General features: G+C 48.6%; 1 protein-coding gene across 1 annotated transcript in view; it reads left to right on the top strand.

The window, feature by feature from the left end:
* Positions 1-21,709, top strand: part of ATRN (attractin) — a 326,993-nt gene that overhangs the window by 135,035 nt on the left and 170,249 nt on the right. Inside the window, exons 4-11 of the mRNA XM_063925340.1 lie at positions 137-265; positions 6,704-6,903; positions 14,089-14,257; positions 15,506-15,596; positions 15,916-16,159; positions 16,405-16,588; positions 18,049-18,203; positions 21,602-21,686. Of these exons, the coding sequence (XP_063781410.1) occupies positions 137-265; positions 6,704-6,903; positions 14,089-14,257; positions 15,506-15,596; positions 15,916-16,159; positions 16,405-16,588; positions 18,049-18,203; positions 21,602-21,686 (1,257 nt within the window). The remainder of the gene's footprint in view (positions 1-136; positions 266-6,703; positions 6,904-14,088; positions 14,258-15,505; positions 15,597-15,915; positions 16,160-16,404; positions 16,589-18,048; positions 18,204-21,601; positions 21,687-21,709) is intronic.

Here is a 21,709-nt window from a genome sequence, read left to right as displayed (position 1 = left end):
TGGGAAGATGGATAACAAGCTGCAATCTCCTGACTGTGGTGCTATGAGAGACATGGAGGCAGCCTGGAAGTAACCACAAGTGTTGTGTGTGACTGATTATCTACGTGTTACTGACATAATTGTGTTGTGTTTCCAGCGGGCTGATTGTCCCTGAGAGAGAGAGCAACGACACCGTGCCGGAAGTGGCCATTACCTCCGGGTATGCGCTGTTACATTTCTTCAGTGATGCGGCCTACAACCTGACCGGGTTTAACATCAGCTACAGGTAACCGTGCCTCGCCTACGTCCCCATTCTCTGGCTGAGGGTCTTACGGTATTGTTGTAGGTTTTTTAGTTAGGTTTAAAGCACTCAAGGCGCCTGTTCTATACACTCTGCATGTAATCCCGCGCTCCTCTGTGCATGACAACCTTCTATTGGGTAACATCTGTGTTATATATTTGTTTGAATTCTGTTCTAGGACTGTTAATGAGGCAGAATAATATATAACAGTGATAAGATGACGTATAAACATTACGACGCACCTGCGTAAGCATTGTTCTGCAGACACCTGTGTAAATATATGGTACTGCTCTTAGGAACCAATTGGGTGTTTTTACTTTCTCTGATCTATGCTGAGAATTATGGCGCCTGATTGGTTGCCAGTGATGGTGGCAGTGCATGATGGTAGAATGCAAGCTGGAAGCCACAGATTGAGCCCTTATAGGTAGGCTTGCTGTGATGTCCCTTTAATTCGGGGCATGTATAATGTACACAGGTTCTGTGGCTGATTAAAATGAAGTGAAATGAGGCTTGAATTTAGCCAGCCACAGAACATGTGTAAATCATACGTGTCCCAGATTAAAGGGATATTTTGGTAAGCCTACCTGTAGTACATTTAGTGCAGGCTCCTCTAATAGCACAGCGCTCCATGGTGTGAAATAAAGGTTATTCACACAATGTGTTTAGTACATTTTGTGTATTCTTTGTTCAATTTTATTTTTATTTCTCTAACGTCCTAGTGGATGCTGGGGACTCCGAAAGGACCATGGGGAATAGCGGCTCCGCAGGAGACTGGGCACAAAGTAAAAGCTTTAGGACTAGCTGGTGTGCACTGGCTCCTCCCCCTATGACCCTCCTCCAAGCCTCAGTTAGATCTTTGTGCCCGGCCGAGAAGGGTGCAATCTAGGTGGCTCTCCTGAGCTGCTTAGAAGTAAAAGTATACTTAGGTTTTTTTATTTTCAGTGAGTCCTGCTGGCAACAGGCTCACTGCAGCGTGGGACTAAGGGGAGAAGAAGCGAACTCACCTGCGTGCAGAGTGGATTGGGCTTCTTGGCTACTGGACATTAGCTCCAGAGGGACGATCACAGGCCCAGCCATGGATGGGTCCCGGAGCCGCGCCGCCGGCCCCCTTACAGATGCTGAAGCAAGAAGAGGTCCATAAATCGGCGGCAGAAGACTTTCCTGTCTTCATAAGGTAGCGCACAGCACTGCAGCTGTGCGCCATTGCTCTCAGCACACTTCGGTCACTGAGGGTGCAGGGCGCTAGGGGGGGGCGCCCTGGGAAGCAATGAATTTACCTTATTTGGCAAAAAATACATCACATATAGCTCCTGGGCTATATGGATGTATTTAACCCCTGCCAGTTTTCCAGAAAAAAGCGGGAGAAGAGCCCGCCGTGAAGGGGGCGGGGCCTATCTCCTCAGCACACAGCGCCATTTTTCCCACACAGCTCCGCTGGTAGGAAGGCTCCCAGAAACTCCCCTGCATCCTGCACTACAGAAACAGGGTAAAAAAGAGAGGGGGGCACTTAATTGGCGAAATAACAGATATAAGCAGCTATAAGGGATAGACACTTATTGTAAGGTTGTCCCTATACATATATAGCGCTCTGGTGTGTGCTGGCAAACTCTCCCTCTGTCTCCCCAAGGGGCTAAGTGGGGTCCTGTCCTCTATCAGAGCATTCCCTGTGTGTGTGCTGGGTGTCGGTACGTGTGTGTCGACATGTATGAGGAGAAAAATGATGTGGAAGCAGAGCAATTGCCTGTGTTAGTGATGTCACCCCCTAGGGAGTCGACACCTGAATGGATGGCCGTAATTAAGGAATTACGTGACAGTGTCGGCACGTTACAGAAAACTGTTGACGACATGAGACAGCCGGCAGCTCAGTTAGTGCCTGTCCAGGCGTCTCAAACACCGTCAGGGGCTATAAAACGCCCGTTACCTCAGTGGGTCGACACGGACCCAGACACTGACTCCAGTGTCGACGGTGAAGAAACAAACGTATTTTCCAGTAGGGCCACACGTTACATGATCACGGCAATGAAGGAGGTTTTGCACATCTCTGATACTGCAAGTACCACGAAAAGGGGTATTATGTGGGGTGTGAAAAAACTACCCGTAGTTTTTCCTGAATCAGATGAATTGAATGAAGTGTGTGATGAAGCGTGGGTTACCCCCGACAAAAAACTGCTAATTTCTAAAAAATTATTGGCACTATATCCCTTCCCACCAGAGGTTAGGGCTCGTTGGGAAACACCCCCTAGGGTAGATAAGGCGCTCACACGCTTATCAAAACAAGTGGCGTTACCGTCTCCAGAAACGGCCGCCCTTAAGGAGCCAGCAGATAGGAGGCTGGAAAATATCCTTAAAAGTATATACACACATACTGGTGTTATACTGCGACCAGCAATCGCCTCAGCCTGGATGTGCAGTGCTGGGGTGGCTTGGTCGGATTCCCTGACTGAAAATATTGATACCCTGGACAGGGACAATATATTATTGACTATAGAGCATTTAAAGGATGCATTCCTATATATGCGAGATGCACAGAGAGACATTTGCACTCTGGCATCAAGAGTAAGTACGATGTCCATTTCTGCCAGAAGAGGATTATGGACGCGACAGTGGTCAGGGGATGCGGATTCCAAACGGCATATGGAAGTATTGCCGTATAAAGGGGAGGAGTTATTTGGGGGCGGTCTATCGGACCTGGTGGCCACGGCAACGGCTGGGAAATCCACCTTTTTACCCCAAGTCACCTCGCAGCAGAAAAAGATACCGTCTTTTCAGGCTCAGTCCTTTCGTCCCCATAAGGGCAAGCGGGCAAAAGGCCACTCATATCTGCCCCGGGGCAGAGGAAGGGGAAAAAGACTGCAACAGACAGCTTCTTCCCACGAACAGAAGCCCTCCCCCGCTTCTGCCAAGTCCTCAGCATGACGCTGGGGCCTTACAAGCGAACTCAGGCACGGTGGGGGCCCGTCTCAAGATTTTCAGCGCGCAGTGGGCTCACTCGCAAGTGGACCCCTGGATCCTGCAGGTAGTATCTCAGGGGTACAAATTGGAATTCGAGACGTCTCCCCCTCGCCGGTTCCTGAAGTCTGCTTTACCAACGTCTACCCCCGACAGGGAGGCGGTATTGGAAGCCATTCACAAGCTGTATTCCCAGCAAGTGATAATCAAGGTACCCCTCCTACAACAGGGAAAGGGGTATTACTCCACGCTGTTTGTGGTACCGAAGCCGGACGGCTCGGTGAGACCCATTTTAAATCTGAAAGCCTTGAACACTTACATAAAAAGGTTCAAATTCAAGATGGAGTCACTCAGAGCAGTGATAGCGAACCTGGAAGAAAGGGACTACATGGTGTCTCTGGACATCAAGGATGCTTACCTCCATGTCCCAAATTGCCCTTCTCACCAAGGGTACCTCAGGTTTGTGGTACAGAACTGTCACTATCAGTTTCAGACGCTGCCGTTTGGATTGTCCACGGCACCCCGGGTCTTTACCAAGGTAATGGCCGAAATGATGATTCTTCTTCGAAGAAAAGGCGTCTTAATTATCCCTTACTTGGACGATCTCCTGATAAGGGCACGGTCCAGAGAACAGTTAGAGGTCGGAGTAGCACTATCTCAAATAGTACTACGACAGCACGGATGGATTCTAAATATTCCAAAATCGCAGCTGATTCCGACGACACGTCTGCTGTTCCTAGGGATGATTCTGGACACAGTACAGAAAAAGGTGTTTCTCCCGGAAGAGAAAGCCAGGGAGTTATCCGACCTAGTCAGGAAACTCCTAAGACCAGGCCAGGTGTCAGTGCATCAGTGCACAAGGGTCCTGGGAAAGATGGTGGCTTCTTACGAAGCGATTCCATTCGGCAGATTCCACGCAAGAACTTTTCAGTTGGATCTGCTAGACAAATGGTCCGGATCGCATCTTCAAATGCATCAGCGGATAACCCTGTCTCCAAGGACAAGGGGTCTCTCCTGTGGTGGTTACAGAGTGCTCATCTCCTAGAGGGCCGCAGATTCGGCATTCAGGATTGGGTCCTGGTGACCACGGATGCCAGCCTGAGAGGCTGGGGAGCAGTCACACAGGGAAAAAATTTCCAGGGCTTGTGGTCAAGCATGGAAACGTCACTTCACATAAATATCCTGGAACTAAGGGCCATTTACAATGCCCTAAGTCAGGCAAGGCCTCTGCTTCAGGGTCAGCCAGTATTGATCCAGTCGGACAACATCACGGCAGTCGCCCACGTAAACAGACAGGGCGGCACAAGAAGCAGGAGGGCAATGACGGAAGTGGCAAGGATTCTTCGCTGGGCGGAAAATCATGTGATAGCACTGTCAGCAGTGTTCATTCCGGGAGTGGACAACTGGGAAGCAGACTTCCTCAGCAGACACGATCTTCACCCGGGGGAGTGGGGACTTCACCCAGAAGTCTTCCACATGATTGTAAACCGTTGGGAAAAACCAAAGGTGGACATGATGGCGTCTCGCCTCAACAAAAAACTGGACAGATATTGCTCCAGGTCAAGGGACCCTCAGGCAATAGCTGTGGACGCTCTGGTAACACCGTGGGTGTACCTGTCAGTGTATGTGTTCCCTCCTCTTCCTCTCATACCAAAAGTACTGAGAATCATAAGAAGGAGAGGAGTAAAGACTATACTCGTGGCTCCGGATTGGCCAAGAAGGACTTGGTACCCGGAAATTCAAGAGATGCTCACGGAAGACCCGTGGCCTCTACCTCTAAGACAGGACCTGCTCCAGCAGGGACCATGTCTGTTCCAAGACTTACCGCGGCTGCGTTTGACGGCATGGCGGTTGAACGCCGGATCCTGAAGGAAAAAGGCATTCCGGATGAAGTCATCCCTACCCTGATCAAAGCCAGGAAGGATGTAACCGTACAACATTATCACCGTATTTGGCGTAAATATGTTGCGTGGTGCGAGGCCAGGAAGGCCCCTACGGAGGAATTTCAACTGGGTCGATTCCTGCATTTCCTGCAAACAGGACTGTCTATGGGCCTCAAATTAGGGTCCATTAAGGTTCAAATTTCGGCCCTGTCGATATTCTTCCAAAAAGAACTAGCTTCTGTTCCTGAAGTTCAGACGTTTGTCAAGGGAGTACTGCATATACAGCCTCCTTTTGTGCCTCCAGTGGCACCTTGGGATCTCAATGTAGTGTTGGGATTCCTAAAATCACATTGGTTTGAACCACTCACCACTGTGGACTTGAAATATCTCACATGGAAAGTGGTAATGCTGTTAGCCCTGGCTTCAGCCAGGCGTGTATCAGAATTGGCGGCTTTATCCTATAAAAGCCCTTACCTAATTTTTCATACGGACAGGGCAGAATTGATGACTCGTCCTCAATGTCTCCCTAAGGTGGTTTCAGCATTTCACTTAAACCAACCTATTGTGGTGCCTGCGGCTACTAGGGACTTGGAGGATTCCAAGTTGCTGGACGTAGTCAGGGCCCTGAAAATATGTTTCCAGGACGGCTGGAGTCAGAAAATCTGACTCGCTGTTTATCCTGTATGCACCCAACAAGCTGGGTGCTCCTGCTTCTAAGCAGACGATTGCTCGTTGGATTTGTAGTACAATTCAGCTTGCACATTCTGTGGCAGGCCTGCCACAGCCAAAATCTGTAAAAGCCCATTCCACACGGAAAGTGGGCTCATCTTGGGCGGCTGCCCGAGGGGTCTCGGCTTTACAACTTTGCCGAGCAGCTACTTGGTCAGGGGCAAACACGTTTGCTAAATTCTACAAATTTGATACCCTGGCTGAGGAGGACCTGGAGTTCTCTCATTCGGTGCTGCAGAGTCATCCGCACTCTCCCGCCCGTTTGGGAGCTTTGGTATAATCCCCATGGTCCTTTCGGAGTCCCCAGCATCCACTAGGACGTTAGAGAAAATAAGAATTTACTTACCGATAATTCTATTTCTCATAGTCCGTAGTGGATGCTGGGCGCCCATCCCAAGTGCGGATTGTCTGCATTACTTGTACATAGTTATTGTTACAAAAATCGGGTTATTGTTGTTGTGAGCCATCTTTTCAGAGGCTCCTTCTGTTATCATGCTGTTAACTGGGTTCAGATCACAAGTTGTACGGTGTGATTGGTGTGGCTGGTATGAGTCTTACCCGGGATTCAAAATCCTTCCTTATTGTGTACGCTCGTCCGGGCACAGTATCCTAACTGAGGCTTGGAGGAGGGTCATAGGGGGAGGAGCCAGTGCACACCAGCTAGTCCTAAAGCTTTTACTTTGTGCCCAGTCTCCTGCGGAGCCGCTATTCCCCATGGTCCTTTCGGAGTCCCCAGCATCCACTACGGACTATGAGAAATAGAATTATCGGTAAGTAAATTCTTATTTTTTTAGCCTAATTGTGAATTTATAACCAAATCCATTTAACGTCTGTTTTACAAAATGGACCTTTTGTGTTGCAGCATAGACACGTGCCGCAATAACTGCTCCGGACGGGGGATCTGCGTAACGGAAAATGGGCGCAGCTACTGCGAGTGCTCTGAACACTGGAAGGGAGAGTCATGTGACATCCCGTACTGCTTGGAGAACTGCGGGTATCCTGATCGTGGGGAATGCAATATGAATGGCACCAAGTTCTGCGTCTGCGGCGCAGGCTGGCAGGGTGAGTCCCTGTTCATTTTCCTCTGCAGCAGATGAAATAGTTCGGTGTTATCTTATCTCTTATACTGGTATTACTGTATAGCTGCTGGTTATATTGAGCAATCTGTTGTTGTTCTTGGTGCCTGCACAGAGATTTCCAGGCTGTATTTAATTTGGCTCACCCGATGTAATATCTTTTATAGCCGTACATCAGTGGCACTTTGTGCTGAAAAGAAATGACAGATCAGAATATAAGGGCCTGTTATTATAATGGGAAGTCATTCCTGGATCTGATTCTGGGTTTACAATGATAGTGTTCCGTGCACCCGCTGCAGTCTGCATGTGTCCTAAATCCATAGACTGAGACTGTGAAGACACGGAGGTGATGAGTGGTGCAGCGCGGTCTGTATACGCAGGATTGGGATGGAAGGATTTATAATCAATAAGCAGAAACTATGGGGCGTAGTTCTGGTGTTGTCCAACGCAGCGTTACCAGTCTATTTTACACCCCTCTTTCCAAATTAATTTTGCTACAAAGAAGTACCTTCATCCTTTATAGTCTTCATACCCTCCCGTCTCGTCTACAGGCCACATATTACAGGTCAGAGGTGCTAGATAAGGCTGACCTTTCATCTCTCTGCATCATACCCAGTGTACCCGTAATCCTCCACCGGTACCCATCACAACGAACGCTAGTCATTTTGTATTAAGGAGGACATTATTAGTTGGTGTTTGTATTTCCGCCCTTTCCTGTCTTTCTCTGACGTCCTAGTGGATGCTGGGAACTCCGTAAGGACCATGGGGAATAGCGGGCTCCGAAGGAGGCTGGGCACTCTAGAAAGATCTTAGACTACCTGGTGTGCACTGGCTCCTCCCACTATGACCCTCCTCCAAGCCTCAGTTAGATTTCGTGCCCGGCCGAGGTTGGATGCACACTAGGGGCTCTCCTGAGCTCTTAGAAAGAAATAGACTTAGGTTTTTTTATTTTCAGTGAGACCTGCTGGCAACAGGCTCACTGCAGCGAGGGACTAAGGGGAGAAGAAGCGAACTCGCCTGCTTGCAGCCGGATTGGGCTTCTTTGGCTACTGGACACCATTAGCTCCAGAGGGATCGACCGCAGGCCCAGTCCTTGGTGTTCGGTCCCGGAGCCGCGCCGCCGTCCCCCTTACAGAGCCAGAAGCAAGAAGATAGTCCGGAAAATCGGCGGCATGAAGACTCAGTCTTCACCAAGGTAGCGCACAGCACTGCAGCTGTGCGCCATTGCTCCTCTCACACACTTCACACTCCGGTCACTGAGGGTGCAGGGCGCTGGGGGGGGCGCCCTGAGGCAGCAATAAAAACACCTTGGCTGGCAAAAATACCTCAATATATAGCCCCAGGGGCTATGTATGAGGTAAATACCCCTGCCAGATTCCATAAAAAAGCGGGAGAATAGGCCGCGGAAAAGGGGCGGAACTATCTCCCTCAAGCACACTGGCGCCATTTTCCCTCACAGCTCCGTTGGAGGGAAGCTCCCTAGCTCTCCCCTGCAGTTTACAACACAGAACAGGGTTAAAAAAGAGAGGGGGGCATTTAATTTAGGCGCAGTATACATTATATAAAAAAAGCAGCTATAGGGGACATAACTCAGTTAGTCCCTGCATTATATAGCGCTCTGGTGAGTGCTGGCATACTCTCACTCTGTCCCCCCAAAGGGCTTTTGTGGGTCCTGTCCTCGTTTAGAGCATTCCCTGTGTGTCTGCGGTGTGTCGGTACGGCTGTGTTGACATGTTAAATGAGGAGGCTTATATGGTGACGGAGCAGAGGCCGATATATGTGATGTAGCCCCCTGTGGGGCCGACACCAGAGTGGATGGAAGGTATTAATCGACAGTATCAACTCCTTACATAAAAGGATGGATGACGTAACAGCTGTGGGACAGCCGGCTTCTCAGCCCGCGCCTGCCCAGGCGTCTCAAAGGCCATCAGGGGCTCAAAAACGCCCGCTCTCTCAGATGGCAGACACAGATGTCGACACGGAGTCTGACTCCAGGGTCGACAAGGTTGAGACATATACACAATCCACTAGGAACATCCGTGACTTGATCCCGGCAATAAAAAATGTGTTACACATTTCTGACATTAACCCAAGCACCTCTATAAATGGGTTTTTAGGTTTGGGGAGAAAAAACAGGCAGTGTTTTGTTCCCCCATCAGATGAATAAATGAAGTGTGTGAAAAGCGTGGGTTCCCCCGTTTAGAAACTGGTAATTTAAAAAAAGTTACTGATGGCGTACCCTTTCCCGCCAGGAGGATAAGTTACGCTGGGAGATATCCCCTAGGGTGGATAAGGCGCTCACACAGTTGTCAAAAAAGGTGGCACTGCCGTTTTAGGAATGGCCACTTTGAAGGTACCTGTTGATAAAAGACAGGAGGATATCCTGAAGTCTGTATTTACACACTGAGGTACTAGACGGAGACCTGCAGATCGTGCTGCTGCAGAGTGGTCGGTGACCCTGTCAAACATGAGAACATATTAAAGACGTCGTCTTATATATGAGGGATGCACAGAGGGATATTTTGCCGGCTGGCATCCAAAATGAATGTAATGTCCATTCTGTCAGGAGGGTATTAGAGACCTGTCACGGGACAGGTGATGCTGACTTTAAAAGGATTCTGCCTTATAAGGGTGAGGAATTATTTGGGGATGGTCTCTGGGACCTCGTATCCACAGCCACAGCTGTGAAGAAATATTTTTACCTCAGGTTTCCTCACAGACTAAGAAAGCACTGTATCAACAGTCCTTTCGGCTTCAGAAAAGCAAGCGGGTCAAAGGCGTTTCCCTTCTGTACAGAGACAAGGGAAGAGGGAAAAAGCTGCACCAGTCAGCCTGCTCCCAGATTCAAAATTCTTCTCTCGCTTCCTCTGAGCCCACAGCATGACGCGGGGGCTCCACAGGTGTAGCCAGGTACGGTGGGGGGCCGTCTAAAAAATTTCAGAGATAAGTGGGCTCGCTCACAGGTGGATCCCTGTTTCTTTCAAGAAGTATGTCAGGGGTACAAGCTGGAATTCGAGATATCTCCCCCCAGCCGTTTCCTAGATTATGGCTTGCCGACAACTCCCTCAGGCAGGGAGGCTGTACTAAAGGCAATTAATAAGCAGTATTCCCAACAGGTAATACTCAAGTGCCCCTACTTCAACAAGGACGGGGTTACTATTTTACACGGGTTGGGGTACCGAAACCGCATGGTTCGGTGTGACCCATTTATATTAAAATCCTTGAACACACACATAAAAAAATTCAAGTTCAAGATGGAATCGCTCGGGCGGTTATTGCAAGCCTGGACGAGGGGGATTACATGGTATCCCAGGACATCAAGGATGCTTACCTGCATGTCCCCATTTACCATCCTCGCCAGAAGTACCTCAGATTTGTGGTACAGGATTACCATTACCAAGTCCAGACAGGACTGTACAAGGCACCGAGGGTGTTTACCGGGGTAATGGCCGAAATGATGACACTCCTTCGAAAAGGGAGTTTTTAATTATCCCGTACTTGGACAATCTCCTTATAAGGGCGAGGTCCAAGGAGCAGTTGCTAGTCGGGGTAGCACTATTTTGGAAAGTGCTACAACAGCAGAGTTGGATTCTAAACAGTCCAAAGTCACAGCTGGTTCCTATGACACGTCTACTGTTCCTGGGGATGGTTCTGGACACAGACCAGAAATAAGTGTTTCTCCGGGAGGAGAAAGCCAAGGAGCTGTCATCTCTAGTCAGAGACCTCCTGAAGCCAAAACAGGTATCGGTGCATCATTGCACGCGAATCCTGGGAATAAGGGTAGCTTCCTACGAAGCATTCCCATTCGGCAGGTTCCATGCAATAATTTTTCAGTGGAACCTGTTGGACAAGTGGTCCGGATCGCATCTTCAAATGCATCGGCTGATAACCCTGTCTCCAAGGACCAGGGTAACTCTAAAATGGTGGCTGCAGAGTGCCCATCTTAAGGAGGGCCGCAGGTTCGACATACTGGACTAGGTCCTAGTGACCATGGAGGCCAGCCTTTGAGGCTGGGGGCATTAACACAGGGAAGAAAATTCCAAGGACTTTGGTCAAGTCAGGTGACGTCTCTACACAGGCAAGACCTCTGCTTCAAAACCAGCCGGTACTGATCCAATCAGACAACATCACGGCGGTCGCCCATGTAAACCAACAGGGCGACACAAGAAGCAGGATGGCGATGGCAAAAGCCACAAGGATTCTCCGATGGGCGGAAAATCATGTGTTAGCACTGTCAACAGTGTTCATTCCCGGAGTGGACAACTGGGAAGCTGATCTTCTCAGCAGACACGACCTCCACCCGGGAGAGTGGGGACTTCATCCAGAAGTCTTCCAAAGGATTGTACACCTTTGGGAAAGGCCACAGGTGGACATGATGGCGTCCCGCCTCAACAAAAAGCTATAAAAGATATTGCGCCAGGTCAAGGGACCCTCAGGCGATAGTTGTGGACGCTCTGGTAACACCGTGGGTGTACCAGTCGTTTTATGTGTTCCCTCCTCTGCCCCTCATACCAAAGGTATTGAGAATAATAATAAGAAGGCGAGGAGTAAGAACGATACTCATGGTTCCGGATTGGCCAAGAAGAGCTTGGTACCCAGAACTTCAAAAAATTATATCAGAGGACCCATGGCCTCTGCCGCTCAGACAGGACCTGCGGCAGCAGGGGCCCTGTCTGTTCCAAAACTTACCGCGGCTGCGTTTGACGGCATGGCGGTTGAACGCCGGATACTGAAGGAAAAGGGCATTCCGGAGGAAGTCATTCCTACGCTTATTAAAGCTAGGAAAGAGGTTACAGCAAATCATTATCACCGCATATGGCGGAAGTATGTTGCATGGTGTGAGGCCGAAAAGGCCCCAACAGAGGAATTTCAACTAGGTCGATTTCTGCATTTCCTGCAAGCAGGAGTGAATATGGGCCTAAAACTGGGCTCCATTAAGGTACAGATCTCGGCTCTGTCGATTTTCTTTCAAAAAGAACTAGCTTCAGTACCTGAAGTTCAGTCTTTTGTAAAGGGAGTGCTGCATATTCAGCCCCCGTTTGTGCCCCCTGTGGCACCTTGGGATCTCAACGTGGTGTTGAGTTTCTTAAAATCACATTGGTTTGAACCACTAAACACCGTGGATCTGAAATATCTCACGTGGAAGGTGGTCATTGGCGGCTTTGTCCTGTAAAAGCCCTTATCTGATTTTTCATATGGATAGGGCAGAATTGAGGACTCGTCCCCAGTTTCTCCCTAAGGTGGTGTCAGCATTTCACCTGAACCAGCCTATTGTGGTGCCTGCGGCTACTAGGGATTTGGAGGGCTCCAAGTTGTTAGACGTGGTCAGGGCCCTGAAAATATATGTTTCCAGGACGGCTGGAGTCAGAAAATCTGACTCGCTGTTTATCCTATATGCACCCAACAAGCTGGGTGCTCCTGCTTCTACGCAGACTATTGCTCGTTGGATTTGTAGTACAATTCAGCTTGCACATTCTGTGGCAGGCCCGCCACAGCCAAAATCTGTCAATGCCCATTCCACAAGGAAGGTGGGCTCATCTTGGGCGGCTGCCCGAGGGGTCTCGGCTTTACAACTTTGCCGAGCTGCTACTTGGTCAGGGGCAAACACGTTTGCAAAATTCTATAAATTTGATACCCTGGCTGAGGAGGACCTGGAGTTCTCTCATTCGGTGTTGCAGAGTCATCCGCACTCTCCCGCCCGTTTGGGAGCTTTGGTATAATCCCCATGGTCCTTACGGAGTTCCCAGCATCCACTAGGACGTCAGAGAAAATAAGAATTTACTCACCGGTAATTCTATTTCTCGTAGTCCGTAGTGGATGCTGGGCGCCCGTCCCAAGTGCGGTGTATCTGCAATACTTGTACGTAGTTATTGTTAACTAAATCGGGTTATTGTTGAGCCATCTGTTGAGAGGCTCGGTTGTTTCATACTGTTAACTGGGTTTCATATCACGAGTTATACGGTGTGATTGGTGTGGCTGGTATGAGTCTTACCCGGGATTCAAAATCCTTCCTTATTGTGTACGCTCGTCCGGGCACGGTGTCCTAACTGAGGCTTGGAGGAGGGTCATAGTGGGAGGAGCCAGTGCACACCAGGTAGTCTAAGATCTTTCTAGAGTGCCCAGCCTCCTTCGGAGCCCGCTATTCCCCATGGTCCTTACGGAGTTCCCAGCATCCACTACGGACTACGAGAAATAGAATTACCGGTGAGTAAATTCTTATTTTCTCCTTCAGTCACTACCTGTTTTTGTAAGCACAGTCGTCATTAGCTACAGATGTCTTTTGTATTACGGGCATCCGGGGGGCTGTATCTGTGCCCAGGTGGGCTTACTCTGCCACCTGGCTTCTACGCTGTGGAGTTAGGGATTCCTATTTATACAGTTTTACTACTATACACACATATTGGCAGAGAGTGACAGACCGCGTAGGTAACGTACAATTTAGAGCTAGCTGTGCTTTCTCTGGGGCAGATGTATTAACCCGGATCATCACCAGCCTATCATTACGGCTTTGAAAAATGACAGGAGCTGATTGGCTGGTGCGTTATCGCCTTGTACTTATCACTTTTTTATCCCTTCTCCAGGCCTAATACATCTGTCCCTCTGCTGCATCACTAATCACACAGAGGTTATGGCCGGAGTCCCCTGTATTGTCTTCCGGCCAAAGGATGTTCCGAAGTAACTGTTAACTAGCATGTGATTTCCTGTCTCTCTCAGAAGGCCGCGCAGCCAATTTTTTGGCCTTTTTCCCTATTCTACCAGCAGACTCGCCCAAAAATTATCTAAAAATCAGTATGTTTAACACTGCGTTTGAGCAGTTGGTGCCCAGCACCAGACATTAATCTGTTCCTGCAGTGCCGCTTATTAAATACAGCATTTTAATTACTTTTAAAGCAATTTTTCTTGGGTGCCAGGGATTAACTTGGTGCTGCGGCAACCGGACGCTCCTCTGGCACCACAACGCTATTAAAGGTAGACATTTAAACGTACTTAACACAACAAGGTCCACATCAGTTGCGTATTGCTGGCCTATCCCCTTGATGGTGCAACAGCATAGGAAGTTAGGTGGAGGCCTTTTTTTACTGGCTCCCGGGGGCCACCGCACCCAATACAGACAGCAGTCCGGTTTTATGGTCTCCGTTCTTTTCTTTAACAAATTTGATTTGTTTTCCAGGTCCCGGTTGCTCAGTTCCATTCCCCGCAAACGAGTCGTTTTGGACACGTGATGAGTTCTCCGTACCCCAACTGGCCAGAGCTTCTCACAAAGCTGTTGTGCTGGATGATATCATGTGGATCGTTGGTGGATACATGTTCAACCATTCCGATTACAAGATGGTTATGGCGTGAGAACCCTTTTTCTTACCACACTTTTATATGTTTACTGTTATGGCACTCTGCCGTTCTGTACCCTTGGTGTCCCTGAGTAATCCCTCCCTTTTAGTAGCCCAGATATGCCTTTAATATCACCCCGGAGATGGGTGTAGTGTCTGGAAGAAGCAGGAGAGGTTCATGTTTATGTGATAGGGAGCAACATCAGGGAACAGATGAACCGGTACCTTGGCTGTTCCAATCACCTGCTGCCTGCACCTACTAAGGTGTCTCTGACGCTTCTGAAGTCCTACTGCCATCCGTGGGTGAGCAGACCCCATGAGAATGGATCACTTTGCCTTGTCAGTGCTTAGAATGAAGGACCCTGTATTTCTAGCTGAGGTGCTGTTTTTGGTATCCGGTCTCTTGGTCGACTACTGTTGGTCAACAGTAAGTAGGTTGACAGGGACTCTAGGTCGACCGGAGTTTTTCACTTTTTTTTTTTTCATTTGAACTTTTTCATACTTTACGATCCACGTGGACTACAATTGGGAACGGTAACCTGTCTGAAGCTGAGCCATGCGAGGGGACACGGTGCAGTAATTGGGGTTCCCCGTCACTGTACTGCGAAAACACCACCAAAAAAAGTGGAAAAACTCATGTTGACCTTATGTCATGTCGATCTAGAACAGGACGACCTAGAGTCCCTGTTGACCTAGAACCCATGTTGACCTACTTCCTTTCAACCAATAGGGGCCCACCTAGACACTGTTGACCTAACTCTTGTTGACCCTCCATACCACACCCCTGTTTATAGCTGGACACCACTGTAAGAAACATAATTCATACTGTATAAGAGTGATCTATGTAAGCCGCAAGCACTGCGCAGGCCTTTATATCGCTGTCAGTGAGCTAGGTGCCGCGTGATAACTCGCACGCAGGATTCATGCTCTGTGATGGAGACTTTGGGAAGAGGCTGCAGACTGTGACTGCGCCACACACGACGCAGGGATACAACGCATATGCTGTGTGACTGCCATGTGCACAGGTCACAGACAGCACTATCGCTCCTACTAGAAGGGAATAACCTAGAGGTGCCACAGTGAGAGCAGCGTTATTACATGCGGAGAAGGGGGGATAAATCTGCTGGGTCAGTAGTTATTTCACGTATTATTGCTGGTAGCAGTGCCAAATAAATACATGTAAATCTCTCCTTATCCACGAGAATGGCTGTGCTGCCTGCATTGTGATGTCCAGCAGTAACTGGATTGTGTCCTGTACAGGTATAACCTGGCCTCCCGTGAGTGGCTTCCGCTGGACAGCTCGGTGAACGCTGTGGATGTACGATATGGACACTCCCTGGCGCTATACAAGGTGACCCTAGCAATGGTGGGAAGTGTACCTAGAACGTCTGCATATTGCTGTTACATGTCTGTGATGCGTGCTTCTGTCTGTGTTGGCAAGTGTCCGTTTTGGGGATAATCTGAATTTGCCGGTCCTCCCTTACGGTATGTGTCGATAAGGTGTGTGTGTGTTGATAAGGTTGGCCTCGCTGGGCTTGTATGTAAATTAGTTTTCCCTGGCAGCCAGTGAAAGGAAGCCACGCAGCTATGGATGGAACCCCGCCGCATGTTAAGTCCTGTGTCTCCTACATGGACCAGTGAAAGCTGAACCTCTCTCCTCTTCCTCCTAGGATGCAATGTACATGTACGGGGGAAAGTTGGATGCCAGTGGGAACGTCACCAACCAGCTGTGGGTGTTCCACGTCCAGAATACGTCGTGGGTTCAGATCTTCCCAAATATCATAGACCAGTACTCCGTGGTCGGGCATTCTGCTCACATCGTCACGCTGAACGACAGCAGTACGGTCATGCTGGTGTTTTTCGGCCACTGTCCCTTCTACGGCTACATCAGCACCGTTCAGCAGTATAACTTAGGTAGGTGTGTAACTAGATCGTGCGTCTCCTACTGCTCCGGCAGATTTCCATGGCACAGTCCCACCGGCCAGACTTGTTCCCTGCGTAGAGCTCCTCAATATAGAGGAGTGGCTCACTGTGCCATGGCTTCTCTCCGTCAGTCATGGGTTTCTCCCAATCTGTCACTGGAGATAGATCACAGGAGGTTGTCAGATCTGTTCTGTTCACGAGGAGACCGTAAAAGTGCATTTCTTCTTTCCCTCTAGACACCAACAACTGGGAATTTGTTAAGACCCAGAAAGCCCTAGTCCAAGGAGGTTATGGCCACAGCAGTGTGTACGATGAATATACCAGGTCCATCTATATCCACGGTGGCTACAAAGCCTTCACTGCCAACAAATATCGGCTCGCCGATGACCTGTACAAGTACGAGGTGGACACACGCACGTGGTAAGGGCAGGTTCTGTGCATTTGAGAAATGGCAGCATGTAGATGCAAGCGTAAGTTTAACGCTGCCAAACTGAAGTATAAGCTGGTAACCCAGTACAATCACCTAGTACCGAGAGAAAATTCTGCAGTGTAGTATAACTTCGGCAGTAATAATAGTATATAATAATAAATGTTTGTAAACATTGCTACAGTTGAAGTGCAAATAGGTAGAGTATTTGGATACCACACGAGCTGAAAGATTTCAATGGGATCATTCCTTACACGAGGGGTATTTTTTTACAGTATTTATTTTTGCTTGTTTTTTGTTTGGTGTTTATTCTCTGGAAGCTCCAGCACTTTAAATCAGTGGCTGCAAAACTAATGTATTGTCAAGTACATAACAAGTGTGGTTGCACAATACAAGAAGCTTTACAGTGTAGTGATGTCTCCAAACTAGTGACAACACCCAGTATTATTCATCAGTGGGTTCATATGATTATGCTATTCTACCAGACTGAGGTGCAGCTATCGCTCCCGCGTCCTTAGCAGACTCACCCCGGGATCGTGAGAGGTCAGGTTCATCTGTACACACTCCGTGTCCTGTACCAACCTGTTATTGGATGATGACTGACATGTGGGGCCCTCTGGTCTGACGCTGCTGTATATATATCCTCCGTGTTGGACTGCAGCATCACACGTGTGTAATTGGGGAACACTTGGTCATATTAGAGAGAGGATACATTCTCAGTCAGCCACTAGGGGACACTGGAACATGCTGACACTGGGGTATAGACGGGTGGCTATAGAGAGCCTGGCACTTTAAATTTTAAAGACGTGAAAGCTCCTCCCCCTCTATCCCCCATCAACCCTCATCATTCATAAAATAAATGCCACAAGAGATTATGATATTTGGGGTAATTCAGACCTGATCGCAGCAGCAAATTTGTTAGCAGTTGGGCAAAACCATGTGCACTGCAGGTGGGGCAGATGTAACATGTGCAGAGAGAGTTAGGTTTGGGTGGAGTGTGTTCAAACTGAAATCTAAATTGCAGTGTAAAAATAAAGCAGCCAGTATTTATCCTGCACAGAAACAAAATAACCCACCCAAATCTAACTCTCTCTGCACATGTTACACCTGCCACACCCGCAGTGCACATGGTTTTGTCCAACTGCTAACAAGTTTGCTGCTACGATCAGGTCGGAATTACCCCCATTGACAGAAAGTCAACATTGTAAACATTTGACGTGTGCATTAGGTTTATTGTTACCCTTAGGGTTAGGATTACTAAAAAAAACACAGTTTAAATTATGTTGACATGAACATGTTGACACATCGACAGTGTTGACATCCTCATGTTGATTTAAGGAATGCCGAGCTGGCGACATAATCTAACAAACCAATGTATGATGCGGACACCTTGCGCTGACCGGTAGTGTTCTGTCATCTGGGTCACATCTTCCTTTGTGTCTGTGTAACGCAGGCGCATCATGAAGGACAGCCGCTTCTTCCGCTACCTGCACTCCGCCGTCATCATCAGCGGCACCATGCTGGTGTTTGGAGGAAACACCCACAACGACACGTCGATGAGCCACGGGGCCAAGTGCTTCTCTAAAGACTTCATGGCTTATGACATTGGTGAGTGCAGTTAGGGGACGTGGGGAATACTGGGGTGCCTAGGCTAGGGAGCGGAGTCATTCACCTCCAGGTATTTCATATATTCCCCATTGGCATTAGTATCTCTTGTAACACAAGAACACATTCTGGTGGTTTTCCCTTCCTGTCCCCGGGGGCCTCTCCGATGCAGCGTACGCAAGTCCTAAACCTGTGTGACTGCCACTGGCTGTGAGGTTGTAAGAAGTGTAATTTGTTTTGCTGATGCCTGTATAATCTGATTTACAGTGGTTAGCATGCTCTGTATATAATTCACACGAGTAGTCGTCCTGCATAGTTAATGCGGTTGTTTTCCTTCTCGGTGCTGGCACAATGTATCTTACAGATTGGGTCCAGCAAGTCGTGCAGACAGGTCTAATGATGTAGATATGCAATTGTGGGTGGCCTGTGTTTTTCTTCCACACGTTGTGTTACAGCACAGCGCATCATCCTGTACAAACCGGAATGCCATATACATTACATATAGACTTATCTATTGTACCCAGCAGGGGGCAGAAAGTGGCAGCCGGACACTCCTTTACGCCAGTCCGTTGTACCTGCAGTGTCCCACCACCTGTATTCCGTTTACCCCTCTTGCTCCTTATATAAGAACGAAGGCTCTATCCCAGAGTGGCCCCAGTGACTCCTGAGGCTGTTCTGTTCCATTGGTGTGAGCAGCCAACATCCTTGGGATCTGTAGGGTGTTGGTTGGCGGGTGAGAAGATGCTCTTGGGTAGATGTTTCACGTCTAATTGACATTATTCTGTCCATTATAATATAAAGTCCTGACCAGCAGATTTATAATTATACTTGTTCCTAGTGGCACACATTAAAGGTCCCGAGAAGAGGTGTCACCGCTATCTGAATACTATAGGCGCCCGCTACCACTACTAGACTGCAGTTCATCCTCTGCCGGCTGAGGCAGTGGTTCAGCATACACACCCCCTGTACTTTCAGCGGTTCCAGCCCCCTGCGAGAACCTGCTGTCTCGTTCTGTCTGCTTCTGCTTTGCAGACCTGCAGGGGCCGTAGTTCCTGGCCTAGTCCAGCCTCTTACAGCCACCCTCTGTTACCAGGTTACGATCCTTATACACACTAGGTCCCTTCTGCTTACGATTGGATTGTGGGGACCCTTAAAGCAGAGTATTATTGTTTTGTACATCTACTGAGCTTCTCGCAATGGCCGCTGGTCTTTATCTGCTACTGGGAAGCCCGCCCCCAGTTTGCCCCTTATACAATATAAAATTCCCAACCTCTCTGTATCCTCTCCCCCCCCCCCACTTCCCATCCAGGGATGAGTTTCCCCCCATGCAGGTAGACACTTCCCCACCTCACTGTGGAGTTTTATGCTGGGTACACACTAGGCAATCTAGTATCGTGGCCAACGGCGTGACTGACGGAACGATGTATTGCGCGACTCTGCAATATATTGTTCAATGACCAGATCCAGGAGCATGCTGTCATTAAAAGATATCTTCTGATCTGCCGGCAATGCAGGCAGATGAGAAGATGCGATGAACGGCACACAGGAGCGCGCAATAGTGAGTACACACTAAACAATGTGGACGGTTTATTGTTCAAAATCGTCTCAAAACAACAACTTGTTCCAATTTATTGTCTGGCGTGTCCCCAGCTTTAGCTCAGCAGGAATACTGTTAGTAAAGGTGGAACAATGCCAGCTTGGAGCAATCAATGTAACTCTGGCTGTGGCCTCTCACTCTTATGTACCACAGAGCTTTGCAATTAGGGGGTAATTCAGACCTGGTCGCTAGGCTGCGTTTTCGCACAGGGGGCGATCAGGTCTAAACTGCGCATGCCTATGAACGGTTACAAAGCGGATCGCCCCTCAGCGATGGGTTTGTGCGAAGGATCCATTCGCACGGGCGATCGCAAGGAGATTAACAGGAAGAGGGCGTTTGTGGGTGTCAACTGATCGTTTTCAAGGAGTGTCTGGAAAAATGTAGGCGTGTCCAAGTGTTTGCAGGGCGGGTTCCTGACGTCAATTCCGGTCCCGGACAGGCTGATGTGATCGCAGCGGCTGAGTAAGTCCTGGGCTGCGCAGAGACTGCACAAGATCAGTTTGTACAGCTCTGCTACACATGTGATCACACACTTGCACAGCTAAAATACCCTCCCCCTGTAGGCAGCGACTATCTGATCGCAGCAGTGCAAAAATCGCCTGCTAGCGATCAGGTCTGAATTAGGCCCTTAGCGCGGTTGATTTAGTTTGCAGTGTTTGTTCCAACTCTGGGAGTTTAGAAATACTGAGCTACAACTTCTTAAGGGGCGCAGGGTTAAGTTAACTTCTTTTTGTTTCCCCGGTTTGCTCTGTTTTGGAATAAATATAAAAAAAATTTGGGTGCCATAAGTAACGGATACAGGCAGAACTGTACAAAATGTGAGGCTTTCGGGCGCTCAGACTGCATTTTCCGGCAGCGTGCCCTGTACTTCTGACACGTTTAGCTGTTAAACGCCGCTGAACCCAGTGCATTTGGGGCGTGATAACTAACTGGCACCCAAAACAATTGAATAGCTCCGCTGGGCGCCCAGTACTTAAGAGGACACAAAAAACAATTGTATCCACCCCTCTTTTAATGACTGGTCACGTGTCACCGAGTACATGGAGTATGGGCCACACTTTCAGCCCGAGACTACCCACCTAGGTATGAGGGACCTTTTGGAAGGTAAATTTTGGTCAGCCAGGTCCCTTTTTGAATCGTGCCTTGTACCCACTTCCTGCCCATACTCTCTCTGGAGCGCAGTGCGGAGTAAGCTGGTGCTGTGTAAATAACGTCATTCTCCTTCGTTCCCCTTACTCATGCTAAGACTTCAGAAAAATGAGCACAGTTTACTAAATTCTTTCAGGTTCTACAAATAGATTTACATAATTTGTGGATTTGCTTTTATAACCTCAAGATTTTAATGGAAGGTGAAAAGAAAAATCAATAATATAAATAAAAGTTCTATATACTTGTAATAAGCACAGTGCTTTTGTTGCGATTTGTGCTGTTTATTTGACCTGCACTCTGCCAAAAACGGAACATCCCTAGGTCCCATGACAGCCCTAGCACACCGCCCCTGTATCACTACATAGTGACCACCGTGCAACAGAGCAGCGTGGAGCCGCTTACACTGTAAGCCCCAAAGGGTTTGTTTCAATGTTTTCGTTTCCTTCTAGAAAAGGAATGGGGATCTCCCACGCTGCACCAGCGGGTTACGATGTAATCTCGGGCTCAGGGGGGAGTTTTCCCGTGAGTTATGGGGTATTTTGTATCTGGCGTAACTGAGGCCGCACGGAATCGCCTGCTGTCTAATGTGTTGCTGTCGATTAAAGCCTGGGTTCAGTAGTTCTATAATGTCCTTCTCTTTCTGTCCCCTATTTAGCCTGTGACAGTTGGAGTCTCCTGCCTTTTCCCACACTCTCCCATGACGTCAATCGTTTCGGCCACACCGCAGTCCTAAGAAACGGGTAACACACTAAATAATGCTTTT

The sequence above is a fragment of the Pseudophryne corroboree genome, chromosome 1 (assembly GCF_028390025.1).
Source record: "Pseudophryne corroboree isolate aPseCor3 chromosome 1, aPseCor3.hap2, whole genome shotgun sequence".
In the NCBI taxonomy this organism is placed as follows: domain Eukaryota; kingdom Metazoa; phylum Chordata; class Amphibia; order Anura; family Myobatrachidae; genus Pseudophryne; species Pseudophryne corroboree.
Note: the sequence above shows the minus strand (reverse complement) of the source record. Positions and strands in the feature narration are given on the sequence as shown.